Below are 19188 nucleotides of genomic sequence, written 5' to 3'. Positions count from 1 at the left end.
TGAAGATTAACAAATAAATGATACAACTTATGAACCAAACATTTTCTAACTGGATCATTGAGATGTTGTAACATTTGAAGAATCCCGACGGGATATAAGGGTGTGCGTTCCATACCGCAGGCAACATTGCCTAGGTCTTTTTTTCACAGTAATGAACTGAGGATGTCATAAGAAAGTGTGCACGATGTCCCGAGATACTGAATGAAGATGATGTATAGATCCTAGACGACAAATGATGAAGTAAAGAATCAAGTGAACTATCAAAGTGGAAAAGAAGAAGATTACACATAAACAAAGTGCTGCACAAAACAGAAGTCTTTTTTTAACCTTAATTGTCATAAGGCATTTGTCATTGAACAATACTTTGCAATTCAATACAAAACCACAAAAAACATCAACAGGTTTGCCCCAACCTCCCCACCCTCCCCCAGGCTGTCTTTAATGAATGTACAGACACTGAAATGCAAGATAGATCAAGTCATTGTATAGGCTAGCTATAAGTAGCGAGTAGAATTCAGGCGAAGTGCCATTGTATAGAAACTGGACATTGGTACCAAGAAATAGTAAGCCACGAAATCATTGAGAATGAATGAAACGCTGTGTTGCAGTAGAATAGCAGGCTGGTGAAGCTGTATGGCGAGGCTGTCTAGCCTGAAGTCAAGAACTAAGAAGTCGAGGTCAGCTATCTGCTCTGAAGAAGAACAAGTGTGCGGAAGATGAATCATCTCACGTTAAGGTGCAAGAAAGAACACAAAGAACACAAGTCTTAATTCTTTTAAAGCATTTAAAAGCTTGCAGAATGAACCAAATCATGGTCTCTTTTCATGTGAGTCAAGAATGGAAATAGAGTTTGAACTTGGAGTTCCAGACACAGTAGCAAGTGCCCTCCTGTGCATTCCCACGATGAGAATACTCTGAAAGGACAAGTACAAAGACAATTTCATGGCAGACGGCATGGGTGATGAGAGAGGCTCGGCTAATTGGGTGGTGAGGTAGCTTCAAGTCCTATCTCCTTGCACCGGGGACTTGGCTTACGTGCTGCTAGATTAACCAAATGTTCCAGACATGGCACAAGTGTGCCAACCAATTTTATTAGTCTGTATTACCAAGGACCTTATAGCTTGTGGGACCAATGAAACACTGTATATCTGATTTTTCTGAAATTACATGTTTGAAGAGGTAGGCATAAGTTGTCCACCTGATAAATAAAGGACAGCCAATAACAATCCTAGCTCCTATATGATTGTATATATAGATGTTTCCCTTAACCAAACCAGACCCTTGATAGGTTTTTACTATTGCCACATAATATGACATCACTCTGATGCATAATGAAGTATAGAAATGGTATTCTTTGTGGAAGTCATTGAGAGACTGAACGTCTGTCAGTTGATGTTCGTTGTAACCTCCCTGTTTTAGATCATTGTTAATAAAACAGTAACTTGCCATCTTTTTGAGATTGTCTGGTTATTTGGACTCCAGATTATTCTGGTGCAATCCCATCTAATAACAGATGCACATTCCAAGGGCCATAAGATCATAATAAAGACAAATAATAAAGTAGAAGTATAAAGCTCCATTAGTAATCTGCTTTACTGCTGTAGTACCTAATATGAGATTGATATTAATTAATTAGAATCGTTAGCATACTAAATACTAGGTCAATGTTATAATGTCTTCATAGGTATAATTGTACTTCTGTGCACGTGTTGTCATACCATACAACAGGAGATAATATCATTGAGCACCAATTGTCTTTTATTAACAAAAGATCACACCGGTGTGGGTGAGCCACTTTCTTTAAATTCAATTATTTGGAGAATTAGGATTCCAAAGACGAATTTTGTCAAGTTTTCAAGACTAATATCTTATACCTATAAAGACATGATAACACTGACCTAGGATTCAGTATGCTAACAATTCTAATTAATTATTATCAATCTCATATTAGGTACTAAAGCAGTAAATACAGATTACTAATGAAGCTTTATACTTTCTTCTTTATTATTTTTCTTTATTATTTTGAACTGCTTCCATTTCTCAACTTCTTCTGAAGATCTGAGAAGTAACAAAACTAGGAAATGGAATGGTAATGACAATGGATGTTCAATTGTTTCATATTTCATTTCTATGAATGTACATGGCAACATCATTTACTTTGAACTGAATTATGCTAATTGACTGTATATAGTAATGCCTTGAAAACTGCCACATGTCAAAACACGTGCTGGCAGTAGTGAACATTCAAGAAATCAATACATTGCAACAAAAATAGTTGTGTGTTGGATTAATTGAATGGACAAGCGTGTAGCCCAGAAAGTGTGTCTATTTCATTTAGGGGTCAGTCTCTACTTTCACAGGTGTGCAGCTGTCCAATCCAGATATTTTTGATAAATTAGAATTAGCAGATCAAACCTAAGCGCTCCTACTATCCATGTCGCCCCTCTATACCTTACCTAGGAAATATATATAGACATGTATTTTACGCTCCTTCTGGTAATGCATTAGGGTTCTCATTACGTTTATGTAAACAAAACGATAATCATTACAGCTATACATAATCAAGTCTCTCCATAAATGGTGAATTTAAAAAAAAGGATTATAATATCTGTTGAGGATTTCTAGCGAGAACATAGACCACTTCAGGGAGCTAGGACCCTAAATACTAAAATGGTCTCAGCATCCTCCCCCATGGATTGGGTAAACAAAAAGCATAGATTACATGAAGATGGGATCAAATTCTAGATCTCAACATTTGCTTCTCACATTCACTCAAAAAGCATTATTATTTTGCATTATCTGCTCATTTTATTTAATGAATGATTTATAAAAAAGACATTGGCAAATGCGTGAAAATAATTAAAAAAACATTACCAAATAATATACAGATCACATTAAAATGTTGGTTTAATAGGACATTATAATATAATAGCTCTTCTTCCTCTGATTTATATTATGTGTTTCTTTAGGTTCACTTCTATGCTTATAAAGCATAACTTGATGATAACTTGTTTGTTTGTTTGTTTGTTTATTTTATTTATAATGCACGTCAGACCCAGGGGTATCAGGGGGCAGAGGAAACATGAATATTTTCACCTTAAGGTTTCATATTTACATACAATGAAAGACAGAGTATTTGCAGAAAGTATAGCGTTGGTCCGCTATTTGAGAGGTATACTTGATGCATAAACAGATGTACACATCTGTATATAACACAATGATGGTTAATGAACAGAGATATCTAACACAGACCATAAAACAGGATACATAACGTTCTTCAAGAGGGACAGTATGATTGGGATCACCCTCTTATGAAAGTTTCACATTTTTAAGGTTTCTCAATCTTTTCGGAAGTCCGTCCCATTATTCGGCACCAACGAACACTATCAAAGCACAACTATCTCGATAATTGACCCACATAAGACTATTTAATGAGTAGATTAAAGTCTTTGACAAGTGGCCTTTTCTGTGTGCTCACAAAGTTACATCCCACTTGTGTCGTCGTCTGTTTTGGAGCAGACGGTGCCCGGCTGCGTCATCTTCAGCTTCTCGCGGTTTTTCAACAGTTGCTCAATGGTGATGAACCGGTATTGGAGCTCCCAGAGGAGGGAGTCCTTCTGCTCGAGAGCTTCACTCAAGTCTTTAAATACAGCTGGGGAAAGGCATAAACAATATCATACGTATGTATTTGCTTTGCGCCACAATGCAAGTCTCCAGTTACTGCGCATATAGTCAATATCACAACTACTTCATAAAAAACAACATAAAGGAAGCAATGCGTCCTGAACACATTCAGCTATTATTCCATTATTGGTTCAGTAAGCATTTTTTGTACAAACAATCCCCAAGTCTGCACGAAGCACTAAAAATGATTTTCACATAAGGCACAAAGAAAATACTTATTCACAGAAAATTTGGAAAGTGCATGGCTACCAGGATATTTCATTTTCGGTTCTTTGCTTGACAAATTCCAGTCAGGTTTTCACCCGAAAGATGGTTGCAAAGTGGTGCTTGGGACGATGCTCTTCTGACAGCAGACAATGGAATGGTCACTTTGCTCTGCCTTTTAGATCTAGCAGCAGCATTTGACACAGTGGACCACGCAATACAATTAACAAAGACCCTCCCTCATGGCCACTTGTCACCTGATGGTTTTAGTTTAGTTCATTCTTTCTTTATAAGCAGAACCCACCAAGCTCTCCTGGGCTATTTCTCAGCTGCTAACATCATGTGTGGAGTCCCCCAGGGATTCCCATTATTGCTCATTTTCTATTTGAACCCCTCTTTTAATGATCAATAACTTGGAGGTATTAAAACAGTATTAATTTGATGAAACTCAACTTTGCATCCACATAAAGAATTATAAAACCTAGTCTCATTAAGTAGGGAACTGATTTGAAGCCATAAAAAAAAATCATTTGTATCCCGTTTTCCAAGATCGATGAAGACAACAAAGAGGTCATATATTTCTAGGACCAAACACAAAGCCTCTTCTTTCCTGTTGGTGTGGAATGGAAACTTATAATCTGCATTTAAGAATATTGTGAAACATAATACAACACATAACACATGTGTATATATAACTCTTCCCCCAAAAGAATATTCAGCTCAATTGTCTGTTTTTTAAAACAGCAAACCAACTCATTTCTGGATACTCGCATTACCCTTAATCTACATGTTTCCGTCCATGGCCATGATGGAGTCTTTCTTCATGTTCCATGAGGGAAGGCCTGAAGCTTGGATGTAATGTATTTATGATTCAGTCTAATCATTATTAACAGATGGAATGGTAATGATTCGAATGTGGTATCATGTTTATTACCAAAAAGGTGTTTTATTTTTGTAAAATGCATGCATCAATAACAGTTTCTTCATCTCAAATGCAATTTTTGTGTATATAATTGAGCACTTATCAAAGGAATGCTATGTGTTGTTGGCTAAGATGGCATGGAGATGCTTGGGAATGTGACAAAGCAAATGAAAAAACAATGGGAAAACATAACTGGGTGACTATTCACAGTGAGCATAGTAAATGTTGTTTTCTGAGAAAAATATGCTAAAAAATGTAGGTCTTCATTTCTAATGACATTCAAATAAAATAGAGAACTCTTGAATTGCTCCATGTCAAAATTGAGATATTCATCCAGTCCTGATTTTAGAGTCGTAAAGTTGCATGGCCCAGTGGTACATACTAGAAAGCTAGTATTTCTTAAAAGACCCGCCTGGCATAGAGTACTGTGGTGTATCCAGTGGATTCATCACTGATTCCCCTTCAATGACCTCCTCCCATGTGTCCAGGGGACGGCAGCCGGTACCTGATCCTGACCCTGTGGTGGCCGGTTGTGTAAGGAAGGATCACATGGGAGGAGGCAACTACCAGGGGAGGTGGCGGCTCCATTGGATGAGATGCAATATTTCCACCTCTCCCCTGAGGACGATCCTATAATACCTAAGTCCTTAATGGCTTGTTGTCATTTTACCCTATAATAAAAGTCAGAAAAACCCTTCCTCTGAAACATGATAGTCAAACCTCCATTTGGAAGAACAAATATGTTCGGGTACGATCCTTTAGTGGAAGGTGCTAGGGCCCGAATGTGATTAATGAAGCGGGAGGCCACGTGCTCCAAAACCCTTAGACCACCCGTGTAGGCCTATAATGAGTGTAACACAGTAAAAAGAAAGGAGCTGGGTCTTGGATATCAGCGCTCTATCCTATTGATGATCTAAAGATCCTGTTTTAGTAATTAATTGAGTGCAATTGACATTTACAAAATGTCAAGAAATGTTTTAATTGTCCGATTGGCAAATGTTGCTCAAATCCCAGTCCATAATCCGCATGTGGAATTGAAATGTGTAATTATTATCAAGTCCTTTTCAACAGACCATACGCGTAGTCCAAAACAGAATTAAATCCAAATCATGTATCATGTGTCTCTTGATTTAAGCAATCGATGATGAGAAAAATTATGTATTGTAATCAATTCCGGGTTAAATCCCTAATCCCATGCAGAGCAAAATATCCTGGATTCCAATGAGAGATGGTGTTTCGCACGGTATGGTCTGTTGAAAACGACTTGATAATAATTACACATTTCAATTACACATGCAGATTATGGACAGGGATTTGGTTGCTTAATACAGATCGAACTGCCTTGAGGACGACCCAGTTGGGGTCGAAACACGTGTTGGCTGAGCAACATTTGCCAATTGGACAATTAAATCTTTCTTGAAATTTTGTATATTTTATCAATTGCACTCAATTAATTACTATAACAGGATCTTTAGATAATCAATAGGGTAGAGCGCTGATATCCAAGACCCAGCTCCTTCCTTTTTACAGTCTTAAACCCGCATTTGGGACTCAGTCATTCAATGCTGATACATAACATGTTCTGCTTGTGATGTATTTTTATGTGAGACGTTTGAACAACATTCAAGAACATCTATGGACTTCAACTCCCATAAATCCTCAAGTACTGAGAGCAAGGAGTCTATGCAGATCAAGAGAAGCCCGAAGTCTAACGTGCAGGCTAGTTTTATTACTAGAACTAAAGTACGCGGGACATTTAAAGATGACAGAGGCAGTGCGAGAGAGGATCATGCAGGAGAAAGCAGTGAGCAAGGGACATCGAAATCGTTGCGGTGGCTCGCAATTGCGAGGCACACATACCGGCATGGCTAGAAAGGAGGAGAGGCGCAGCAGGCACACCGAGGGGATTGTGAAAGCATTGAGAGCCGCAGCAGAGCTCCTGGAGGTACGGTTGTGCAGAGAAGCAGTGTTCTCCTGTCCAGATCACAGAGGAAATCTTGCAAGTGATCGTGCAAGTGCAGGAAATGCTGGTGGGATGTCCACACTGTGTAGAAGCCGACCCAGCGAGAAAGCTTCATTGCCAAGGCACGCCAAGAGTCGGAGACGCCATGAGCAACTAGTGAGTCTGTCCAAAGTCGTTGGGGACCCAAGGGCATAATGACGTGCATGTGACCAAATGACAATGGTAATTTCAAACACGGTCAATACTCAAAAGTGGTTGAATGCAGACAAAAGCCAATACTGTTTCAAATATCCAGTAAGTTGAATATTTGAATATCAACGAGACAATGTACAGCAACAAACCAATAGCAAAATTAGGTGCATGAGATGCCAATGTGGGGGATAACTAAAACAAGTGTACCATCAGCAAATACATCGAGCACGTCAAGATGTATGTTATCGTGATATAGTGCAAAGGACAGTGAAACAAAATAATAAAAAGTCCTGACAGAGATATTTTTGGTTGTGAACACTTTGTGCTAACATCAAGTCAAGACATTTCCTTGCACCCCTTTGTTGTTTGTTTATAGTGTGAGGGTCAGTATAGAATGTGTGGACACAGGGACGGCTTTTGAGTTGCTGACTACCTGACACAGACAGGTCCTTCATTTTGGTTTTGAGGCAGGAAAGCTCCTCTGTGGATTAGGGCTAGAGGGGTGTTTTTCCAGCCCATTTTCTGTTTAATAAAATCTCTTATTTTGAAAATAGCACCACCGTGTCGGCCTGTCATTCCTGACTCGTCACAGAATCCAAGATCCAAAAGGTATTTTCTTATTCACTCAGGTGGTCTAACATTTAGCAAGAGGATTAGGAGAAAATTATTATATTTGCTAAAGGGCATTCACTTCACAAATGTAAACCTACATCTAGTAAAATGTGTTAAGTGCCTCGTATACAACACAGCATTTTCTGATTAATGAACGTACGCTTGTTCAGTAAATTCTCTTGTTCTGGAAAATAAAACGGGGCAACCAGCCTATATCTACCAATATTTGGAAAGTACCTCGTATCCGACACAGCACTTTCTGATAAATAGACTTAAGCTCGTCCAATGACTTCTCTTGCACTGGAAAATAAAATGATGAAAGAGACAAATTAATTTTAAAAAGGAGCGAACTTAAACAAAGACAACACACTTGCTGTTAATGTATCACCAATCTCACAGTAACAGTTACTCCTGCGTGGTCATGTACCACAGTGAATTTCTCCTCCATAATAACCGTTTGTAAATTAACAACATTGTGGAAGGCTGCACGTTAAAGCCCGCCCCCGAAAGGTTACTTCAGCACGTACCTTCCTCTTGACCATTTTAGGGGGTCCCCTTGCACCACCCCTCTTCTGTGTGGCACCGCAGCCCCCCTGCTGATCCATTAGCCAAGGTTGTCCCCGATCCCCCTACTTGCCTTTATCGCCCCGTGTTACAGCTTTTTTGTGGTTCTAGACCACTTCCACCAAGCGTGCCGTACAGTGTGTGGGTAAACAGGATGCAGTATTTTGTTAGTCGCGCTTTGTGGTAGCACTCTGGAGATCACAATCAACTTTTTCACTTATGTTGGACTTCTATTGTGATTCTTTATGTACTGTTTATATTCCTGTGTTTTTATTGATGTATATAAATGTTTGTGCAAGTTTTTCTTTGTAAACCATAAACAAAATAGCAAAAATAAAAAAAACAAAAAATGAAATTCTATTTTGGGATAAGCTCCCATAAATGTCAATGTGCAAAATAAAAGTGTGTGTTATATTACTTTGTAATAAATATATTTGTTATGGTAAACCTGTGTAACCATTTTAATTTAGAAAATCAATTACTCAAACCCAGAATGATATCCTTTCATTTTAATTCAAAAGCCATAATGTTTCCAAACGTATCTGTATTGGACTTTATTGTAGTGTGTGTCTCTAAAATGTGAATTACAGGTTAAACCACTTTCCCCAAAATTGCTTATCTCACCTTTTGTTTAAAAATCAGGTATTTTTATTTTCATCAATTTTTCATGAGCAAATCCCAATTCATAATCTTAAATTGTATTTTGCAAACAATTAATAAATAATCTTTCAAATCCGATAGTTATTTTCATCCATTAAAATGAGCAAATCCCAATTCATAATCTTAAATTGTATTTTGCAAAAAATGAATAAAATCTTTACAATCCAATATTGTTATTTTCATCAATTTTCGATGACCACTTCATAACCTTAAATTGTATTTTTCTAACAATTAATAAATGATCCCAATGTGTTAATGTTCAAAAATGATATGTATCTTGTAAACTAATAATTCCAACATGTTATGATCACCTCAAGTATTTGATTAATTTCAATTTTCAAATCAATGTGATAACGTTGCTTCTCCCAAGTGACTTATTTTAAGCAAGTAAAGCTGCATATATATATATAGGCTGTTCTCCTGGTCCATTAGCAAACCACCCACGCCCTAATGCGTTGTTGTCCAACTGAAAGAAGCAATTGCACCTACTCTGCTCGCCGCTGAGCGTTGGTTCCCTCGTCGCTGTACTATTTGGCCCGCCATCGTATTCCATATCTCTGTGGTTTCGCTGCATGCCGCATTGGTCAACAGCAAGATCCCCCATCTGTTTTTCAATGGCTGAAATACATGAATGTTTGGAAGTCTTAAGGGTGCAGAGCAAGGTAAGCCAAGGAACATTAGTGCGAATTCAGAAAGGAATATATGTAGACAATGATCAGATGCTTGCATCCCTGTGCATCAATAGTACGCAAAACTTTTGGTCAATTATAAACAACCAAGACAAGAAATCAATCAGTAACAGCACTCAATGCAACTTGGTTACAGAAAAGAGCTGGACAGACTATCTCACAAAGAACTTCAAGAATGCATCAGAGATCTAGGAAGAAGAGCATGAAGCAGTTCAGTGGTAACTCAAATTTGACATAAAATTAATAGAAGAACGTATTTTGAGTTCCTCATCTTCGAAGGCAGCGGGACCCAATGGGTTAACCTACCAGGTTCTGAAAAACAATGTTAAAACATGGGCAAATCTCCTGTATAATCTCTATAATGAAATAATAGAGACAAAAAGCTTTCCGTCGTATTGGAAGCAAGCAGTAGTAATACCATTCTACAAGGTGGGCAATAGATCTCAACCAGAGAATTATAGACCAATCGCCCTCCTTGATATTGAAAGCAAAATATTCATGAGGGTTCTCTTGATAGAACTATAGGACTGGGCAAAGACAAGAAATATCATCTCCAAGTTCCAAACAGGATTCAGACGTGGCATGTCCACATCATTAAATGGTTTTGTTCTGAGCCTTTTAGCAGAAAATTCTAAAAATCATGGAGAGGGCCTGTTATATGGAGCCTGGATAGATTTCTCCAGGGCATTCGATCTAGTCAACAGGGAGAAACGGTGGGCAAAACTGAGAGACTTGGGTCTGCCAAGAAGGTTGTTGTCAATACTAATCGAACTGCACAAAGACGATGACAAAGATTGATGTTAAGAGTAGATGAAGTAGGCCATCTGACAGATTCAATTAGTGTCGAACAAGGTATGAGACAAGGTTGCTTGGGGGCACCATTCTTGTTTAATCTGTATCTGTCGGACCTGGGAGACTTCCTGCAATCATGGGTTATGGCAAGTCCAAAACTGAGCTCCATCAACATCTATTGGCTCGCATATGCAGACGACATCGTCCTGATTGACAGGATAGCAATATTAAGTATTTACACAAAAATGAATGGTCTGCAAGTAAACCCAAGGAAATCCAAATTCTTGGTGCTGAAACATCCTAATAGGCACATCCATTATGGAAAAAGGTTCTTTGAAGGGGAAGCCATCACAAGAGCAGATGAGTTGGTGTACTTGGGGTATATGGTATACTCCTCACCCTCAGCCAACAAAGTAGAAATGGAAATAAGACTTAAGGTCGAGAAAGCGGTACCGCAGATGAAAAAGATCTTCCATGGCCTCTGCACATTTTCAATTATGCCATTACTAAAGTTTTATGTTGCCAAAATAATTCCAGTCATATTGTATGGCATGGAGGCCCAACCGATATTATGGGACATAGAGTGGCAAAAAGTGGAAATCCAAGTATGGAAAAGATCCTAGGGCTTGCCCAATTATGTCCCCATGGCAGTCTTAAGATTTGAACTTGGCCTCAAATCATTGCGGCAACAGGTGGCCTGGAGATTGCTCTCACTATACAAGTTAATAATAATTCCGCAAAGGAACTCTCTATACAAGGACATAAATCATTGCGGCAACAGGTGGCCTGGAGATTGCTCTCACTATACAAGTTAATAATAATTCCGCAAAGCAACTCGCTATACAAGGACATAAAACAACAATATCAATCAGACAAGTCCAAGATTTTGCAACAGATGGAAGCAAAAGTGATGAGAAGTCTGATAGAGGCTGACTTATCGGTGGAGACACTTAAAGAAAACCCCCAGAAAATAAAAAAAGAAACAGAAACAATGGACTGGATTAAAACAGGGATGGAATTGCGACTCATACAACCAAAGAATAGCTTCCCAATCATAGACAAAAAACTGGGAGGAGTACAAAAGTACTTACAAAAACATCCAGATAGTGAATCAAGAAATATCTTTCTTCGAACACGTCTAAACTTAATTCACACAGGCGAAATTCTGAGTATTAGAGGGCAAAGGCAGAATGCCATCACTTTCTGCAATGTTTGTGTAGACCCAAATAAACAAAATCTGCAGCATCTACTTCAAGATTGTGAAGGGACTTGGGAAACGAGAGTAATGTACTTTTCGAAGTTTGTAAATAAAATGGAGTACCTGCTTTCAGAAAACTTTTGCGACCTTTTGACATCAGGACACAGCACTGCCTTAACAATTGCAGTAGGTCAGGTCTTAACAAAGATCGGCCTGACCTCTAAAGAAGCACGGCAGACTGTGACCAGTGCTCCAGAGGAAAATAAGGGGTAACGCGGGAGTAGCAAGAATATTCTCCTTCCAAATTGCTCTATGTGGACACTGGAAAGACACAAGGGGGTTGAGAAATATTAGATGCTGCATTTTGGGCCTGTTGATTGAGTAATTTTTTTCTTTTTTTCTTTAATTGTAAGAAATGCAAAGAGTTACTGAAAATGTTAAAAGCTGGAAAAAGAATGTTTTAATTTTGTAAAGGTCTAAATGATCAAAACAAATAAACAAAAAAAATATATATATATGTATATGTATATATATATATATATATATATATGTGTGTGTGTGTGCCTGGAACACAAAAAGAGTGTGTATGGTGAGTTACAAAGACTCCAAGTGCATATTGCGCAATTTGTGCCTATCACACTTTCATCAGGTGTGGGTCACTGGAAATAAAGTATAACAAAGGAAGGTGAAAGGAGATTAAAACATATGATATTATTTTCTGAAATATGCTTCAAGCATTGGTGGAAGTAAGCAACTTTTGTGGAGGGGTATGACTCTCTTCCTATCTTTCCAATTTGTTTGTTTAAACCTTCTTCCACTTTACCCATCCTCTTCCCAGTGCCCATTCCTAATCCCGCTTAGACCCAGGCCTGGATAGCCGTATTGGGGCATAATATGCCACACTCCGAACAAGTCTTGCCAACGTAAGATCACTACAGTGCTGATTGGTGCAGTATCAAAGCTGATTAGCGGCACAATAACATCACAAACACGTAGCCAAATAAATATATATTAATAGCATTCCAATGAAAAGAAAACAAGTTTATCATTCATGATAAGGCTTCTTTTATTTACTGTCTAATAATATACAGTGTTGCATTGTTTGGCCCCAGGGGGGTAGAATCCAGGATTACCAAAAGGGCTATGATTTTAATGAGGATGCAGAGTATGTGAATTGAGAGTTTTTACCATACCTTGGGCATACTAAAAACCTGGTATCGCATGTGTGTGGCCCCAGAGGACCCTTGCGGCTCCCTGCATATCTTCACGTCATATCATTGGCATTTAATCTTTTGAAATATCGGCCATAGTGTCAGACTATCCAGTACAGCTTCTGGGCGCTGCAGTTACCATCTTCAGACATTTGCTACAATGCCTGGTCCCATCGCTTTTTTAATCACTGGGTGCTCCACCCCCAGAAGAACAGCATATTCATGTGTGTTTTGTACACCCTTTCCAGTGCCAAACCCCAACTCTTCCATGGTTATGACCCTCCAGATGTGCGGTACTTTAACTACCATTATCCTCAGCCAGCATGGTCATTGGTGAAGGAGGGTGACATAATGAGTAGCCCTGCGTGGTGGAGTACATGTTTTATATTTTTCTTTCATATTCCACCCCAGCCCCACGAGCCTCCACATCCATGTAGCTTGTTGTCTACTTTTGGCCCCCTTATTATTCTGATCTCCCTGTACATATTCCATCCTGAGACAAATCTGATCAGTTCATCAGCCTTCATACATGTGTTTACCAGGGAAAGATGTTTGCTATTTCAGATCAAATCAATTATCTTTTGGTCTTAAAGTGAATGACTTTTTTCTGAAAGATAAAATATGCAGCCACCTATTATCAGTGTTTCAGCTTCTCTCAGATTAAAATTTCAACTAACTTATGTTTACTGTATTTAGGACGGATTTCACGCAGTAGGGGTCTTATTGAATTCAGCCAGCGCTGTTGTATTGGAAATTAAATCGAGAAAAAACAATAAGAAAAGAGGCTTTTGCATCTCAAGAAGCACTCACGGAGTGCCAGCATTGCGGCAGTTTGCAGTGGTTGTTCAGTGTGTCTCCTTCCATGAAAGAGTCCCTGTGGCAACCTGAGAGGCAAAAGGAGGAAGCAAATTCCTCACCGTTCTGGTGTCAAGTAACTTCCCTTGCATTGGCTGGAGGAGCAAGCTATCGTACAGCAGCCATTGTGAGCTCGGGACCTCCGAGCTCCAGGGAAAACTTCGCCTCCCAGCTGGGGGATAAATAAAACACGGACACAGGGCGTATGTTGAAACACAACTTGCTTTATTCGACACGCCAGTATAACTAACTTATTGCCCCCTTCATATCCTGTTTCTCCCCACACACCCTCCCTAACCCCGAAAGTCACTTTCCTAGAGTGTTGGCCTAAATGTTGGCCATCCTCCACAACAATGTGGGAGGGCTTCATGTCTCACATGCTCGCGACATGACATCTCCCCCCTTTTTAACGTAGTAGAGCACTCAGTTTGTCAGCCCATTTCCTCAATCAGTCGTTGAGGCTTTATGCAACATATCTGCAGCCTCGTGGGGAGATGTAGCATCTGTGGGGACGGTTGTTCTCCTTCACTGATGGCTTCTTCTTCAGACTGTTTGCCGTCCCCTTGATATGACTCATCCGAACGCCTGTCATCCTGTCTGTCGTATATGTGCTCCAACGAAAGGGGTGTGCGGGTCCCTGATTTTCCTGAAGTGTGACAAGTTCCTCGTTATGGACTGTTGTCGATCTCCATGGCCGTTATCATGGTGCCCTTTTTACTGGTCATGATTAGAGGTTCAGGTGCAAATGTAGTGTCCTCCGTCCGACCCTTTGGCTGCTGTACCAACACGTGATCTCCAGGTTCTATGACACACTCTTTGGCTCTTCGTCGGGCGTCTGCCCTGTCTTTCATTTTGTTTTTCTCTTCTTGGTCCTTGGTCCTTGATTGTTGTTCCAGGAGTTCTGGCTGTGTCAGTGTGTGTCCCTCGGGTAGTCTTATCTTGATGTGTTGGAGGAACACCAGCTCAGATGGGCAGACTCCTCTGGTACTATGTGGCGTGTCACGATATTTTCACAGGAGCTGGTATAGTGCTTGTTCAAATGGCTTATTGAGGAGGGTGGCTATTTGTAGTGTCCTCTTGATGCTGGCCATGAATCTCTCGACTATGCTGTTAGCTTGCAGCCAGTGTGGTGTTATCTTTCTATGCTGGAACCCCATTTTCCCCTGGAAAGTTTAGAAAATCCTGGCTGGCGAACGGAGGGTATTACCCAAATTGACCTTTTACAATTGACCTTTTGTCCTAATTGACATAATTATAGTGGTCCTAATTGACCTTCTGCACAATTGACCTTTCTATTATTTTAGTTATTTTGGGTTGGTTTTGCATTATAAATAATATGAGGGGATTGGATGGGAGGGTGCAGGGTTTTTTGGATTGGGCGGAGGTTGCAGGGGGTTTCCCCCGCATATATGTCCTAATTGACCTTTTAAATTAGGTAAATTCTCCTAAGGTCAATTCTCTCGAGGTCAATTGTGAAAACGTCAAATAGTATACATCCGAACAGAGGACCGTTGTCTGATGTAATGATTTTTGGAATCCCGTATGTGGACAGCATGCAGTCCAGGGCGGGAATCTCACATGTGGCTGCCATGCTATCGACCAGCTGAGCATCAGGAAAGCGTGAGTGTTCATCAATTAACACAAGTACATATGCGCCATTGCCAAGTGGTCCAAAGAAAACTGCTGCTAGTTCTTCCCACACATACACTGGGAGTGGAGACATTTGTAGAGGGTTGGGATGCGGAGGCTGGGCCACTTGGGTGCATATGGAGCACTTGCCGACAATCTCTTCTACTATGGTGTCTAGCTTGGGTTACCATACCTTTTGGTGGAGGAGGCATTCATTGATACCACCCGCCGCCCCCCCGGTGGCCTTCGTGCGCCAGCATGACTGTCTTTTCCTGTAATGAGTCTGGTATGATCACCTTGCAGCCCTTCATGATGATCTGATCGTCAACGACTGTCAGTTCGTCCCTCACCAGGTCCATGCATCGTTTGTCCTCCTTCACCGACTCATTCTAGTTTCTAGCCTGATGTTTCAGATGGGAAGTTTTTCCTGACTTGATGCAGTGGGCTACAATTGTGAGGGCCCTGTCTCGCTCTGACACATTCGCAAGGGGGGCCCAGTCCACAGGGAGGGGCTGTAGATAGTGAATGATATAGTTGATGTAGGCATCCGTGATGGAAGGTCATGCTTGAGCAGGGCCTGTGGGGTGTCTAGACAAATAGTCAGCTGGGTTTTCTTCCTTTCCTGGGCGATGCCTAATGTCGAATTTGTAGTCCTGTAACCTCAATCCCCATTGTGCTATCCTTGGGGGCATTCTGGAATTTGGGTCTCTGTAGATTATCAGGAAGGCTTAGTGGTCAGTGATGACTGTGAATGAATTTCCTTATAAGAACAGGTGGAAGTACTCACAGGCCCACACGGCCGCCAGGCTCTCCTCCGCCTGGGAGTATGCCTGTTCTGTGGCAGTGAGTCTTCTGCTGGCATCAGCTATGACAAATAGGTTGGATAAGTCAGTTGGGTCCCGCTGTGGGAGTATGTCTCCTAGCCCGATGGGGCTGGCATCAACTGTTACCTCAGTTTTCCTTTCAGCATCGAAGTATGCCATTCCTTCTGCCCTGGCAATGTTGTTTTGTATGGTCTTGAAGGCATGCTGGCAGTCCGTTGACCACTCAAAAGGTTGATCTTTGCACGTGAGTAGCTGAAGAGAGTTGGTGACCGTTGTGTATTCTTTGCGATATCATGAGCAATAACTTCTGAGTCCCATAAAGGAACACAGTTTGGATGTGGTTTGGGGGTGGGGTGGTAAATCAGTATTAAGGGCTGCCACCTTACCTGGGCCAGGCCTCATTCCTTTCTCCGAGAAAAAGTGGCCGAAGAATCCGAGGGAGCCTTTGCTGAATTTGCATTTGGATTTGTCGAGTTTTGGGCCTACCGCTTCGAGTGCTGAGCAAACTCTGTGCAGGACAATATCATGCTCTTCTTTTGACTTGCCGAGTACCAGGACGTCATCCGAGTAGTTGAGGCAGTTGAGGACATGTCGAATTACTTTATGTATCTCCCCCGGAAATATTTCAGCAGCAGACGAGATGCTCAAACTGAGCCGTTTGTATTGGAATAAACCCATGTGAGTGACAAAGGTGGTAATATACTGTGACTCTGGTGCAATCTCAATTTGATGATACCCTTTTGTGAGGTCCAATTTCGAAAAGACTTTTGCACTCTGCAACAGGTGTATCATATCAGTGATCCTGGGTGCTGAGTGTCTTTCGCGCTCGATCACTTCATTTGCCCTGCGCATGTCCATGCATAGCCTTATTGAGCCATCTGGTGATTTCTTGGTACTATGGGTGATACCCATGGGCTGGGCCCTGTCACTGGTTCGATGACTTACTGTTGTAGGAGTTTGTCGATCTCTTGATCTACTTGCTGCTGTATATTAACGGGTATGTCCCGGTAATGTTGGGCCACAGGTCTGACCTCCGAGTTGATGTGCAGTTGTATTTTCCAATGGTTTCATTTTCCGAGTCCTTTGAACAGGTTTGAGAATGCTGCGTCGATGTCCTCAGGCTTTGCAAAGTATTTGTGGGCCATTAACTGGTACAGGATGTGTAATAGACCCATTTCCACTGCCGTCCTGAAGCGGAGTATGCAGCCGCTGTTGATTTCTGTTTTCAAGACGTGTAGCAGGATCTTTGCGGCATGGGCCTTGTGTGTCCACCAAGCTGTGATGACACCCTTGCATGGTAGTGGCAAGGTGGACCTGTAAGGGTAGACGTCGACTGTTGACTTCTTGAGCTTTGGGGCCTTGGAGATCGAGTTGTAGGCCTATTCACTGATTTATATTGACCCTCATCTGTGTCAATGAGAAACTCTAATGGGGGTGTAGTTGACATGTAGTGTGAGGACTGGGATGTGTTGGGTGGCTGTGCTATAGTTTAGTGCCCACACATAGCCCTTCTTCCATTGATCTTCCCCTGTTGACGGAGAGTCACTGCGGGAGGGTGATCGCATTTCGATGTATTGAACAAATCTCCTCCTGCCACTGCGTCTTGAGTTTTCAGGCGTTCGCTGATCTTCTCGAGCATATGAGCTCCTATTTTCGCATTCTTCTCGCCTCTGTCCTTTGGTTTTGCCGTCATGTTGGCTGCCCTGTGGGCTTGTCCGTGTGGTTCTCTGCCATTCCCTGAGGCCTCTCCTGCTTGAGGTAGGGGCGGGTGCGTTTTTGCAGAGGGCCCTGAAGTGGTTGACACCACCGCACCAAGCACATTGCTGGCCCAGGACTTGGTATTCCCTGGTGTGGGATATTCATATCCGCATCTGAAACATGTGGCCTCCGAGCGTCTGGCTGGCTGATCGGGTGTAGTGAACAATGTGTTAATAGCATCAGGTTCAATGGGGTTTTGCTGTATCGAGGTTTTGTCTAGCTTGTCTAGCTGTGACTCCACCGCCACTTCCGTGCGAGCTAGGGCTAGGATTTCTTCCAACAACCTCTGTTTTTGTAGGAGTTTCTTGCACAACATTTGTGATCACAGCCAGCTATGACCTGGGATTGCAGGGCTTCTTCGTTGGAGTATCGCTAAAATTTGCATTTCTTCAATTTTATTCTGAGTCTCATAACAAAGTTGTGGAGCGGTTCTCCCTTTTTCCTGACGCATTTTATGGAAATTAGGTCTCTCATAGTCAATGTTGGTGTGGGGTGCAAAGTATTCCGACAGCTTTTTGTGTAGGTTTTGGTACATGGCTGTCTCCACGTTGAGTAATTCACCCGCTATGTCCCTTACGGCTGGTCCTACTGCCATGGACAGGGTGCTCTTCAGTCGTTCATCATCCATGAGCCAGCCCCATGGCTCCGACATAGAATTTAAAGTCTTTTAACCAGGTTGCCCATCACAGCCCTAGGTTACTGCTATCCCAGAGGTCGAATGCGTGGGGCAAGTGTAATACTTGCAAAGCAACCCTGGAGGGGGTTCGGGTCCCGCAGTCGTCGATAAGATCTCGTCATCAGACATGGCATGTGTTCAATGGCTCTTTGAGTGAATTCTTTGCCTTATAGGTGTGAGGGCAGTCCCCCTGTCCCTGGTGCACATGGTGTACTTCCCGTTGGATCTAGATAACAATGTTTATAACAAAACCCACTAATAAAAATCTCATCCCTCTGCATACACCTCTAAAACTCTGAACTAAACACAACCACACCTCCAAAGCACAACAAACCACACGTACTTCACCACACGGCAACAGCAAAACAAACTACACATAGCCTTACAAAACAGCACATGAAGGCTACCAACCAAAATATACACCCTCGCTCAGTGAACAGCGTTAACCGAACTGAAGCTCCCCATAGCACATCACAGCTCTTTCACCTGCCTTGTCCCACTAACCTGCCTTACACTCTTGCCTTTCAGAGCCTTTCAGAGCGCCAGGGGACCACTCAGGTGGTGACAGTGCATGGTATAAATATCCTGTAACATAACATAACAGTGTATGCTAGAGCTCAATCCCCGAGAGAGGCAAACAAGTAATACTGCATTCGCTAGGCGCAACAGTTTATTCTGCTGTGGAATTCTCTTGGTTTGTGCCACGTGAAAAGTAAACTGTGTTCCTTCCCTCTACAACGAAAAGGAATGTATTC

General features: G+C 41.5%; 1 protein-coding gene across 2 annotated transcripts in view; it reads right to left on the bottom strand.

Annotated features, from left to right (window-relative positions):
* Positions 1–3413: 3413 nt before the first annotated feature.
* LOC138489597 (protein EURL homolog) overlaps positions 3414–19188 on the bottom strand; it is a 182629-nt gene continuing 166854 nt past the window's right edge. For both annotated transcript variants that reach the window (XM_069617305.1, XM_069617304.1), the window contains exons 3-5: positions 9291–9419; positions 7815–7877; positions 3414–3652 (exon numbers count right to left, since the gene is read on the bottom strand). In XM_069617305.1, coding sequence (XP_069473406.1) covers positions 3483–3652; positions 7815–7877; positions 9291–9419 — 362 coding nt within the window. In that variant the 3' untranslated portion in view covers positions 3414–3482. The remainder of the gene's footprint in view (positions 3653–7814; positions 7878–9290; positions 9420–19188) is intronic.

Source organism: Ambystoma mexicanum, chromosome 9, assembly GCF_040938575.1.
Source record: "Ambystoma mexicanum isolate Mex_15411 chromosome 9, UKY_AmexF1_1, whole genome shotgun sequence".
Taxonomy (NCBI): Eukaryota; Metazoa; Chordata; class Amphibia; order Caudata; family Ambystomatidae; genus Ambystoma; species Ambystoma mexicanum.
This window is presented reverse-complemented; position numbering and strand designations above follow the sequence as displayed.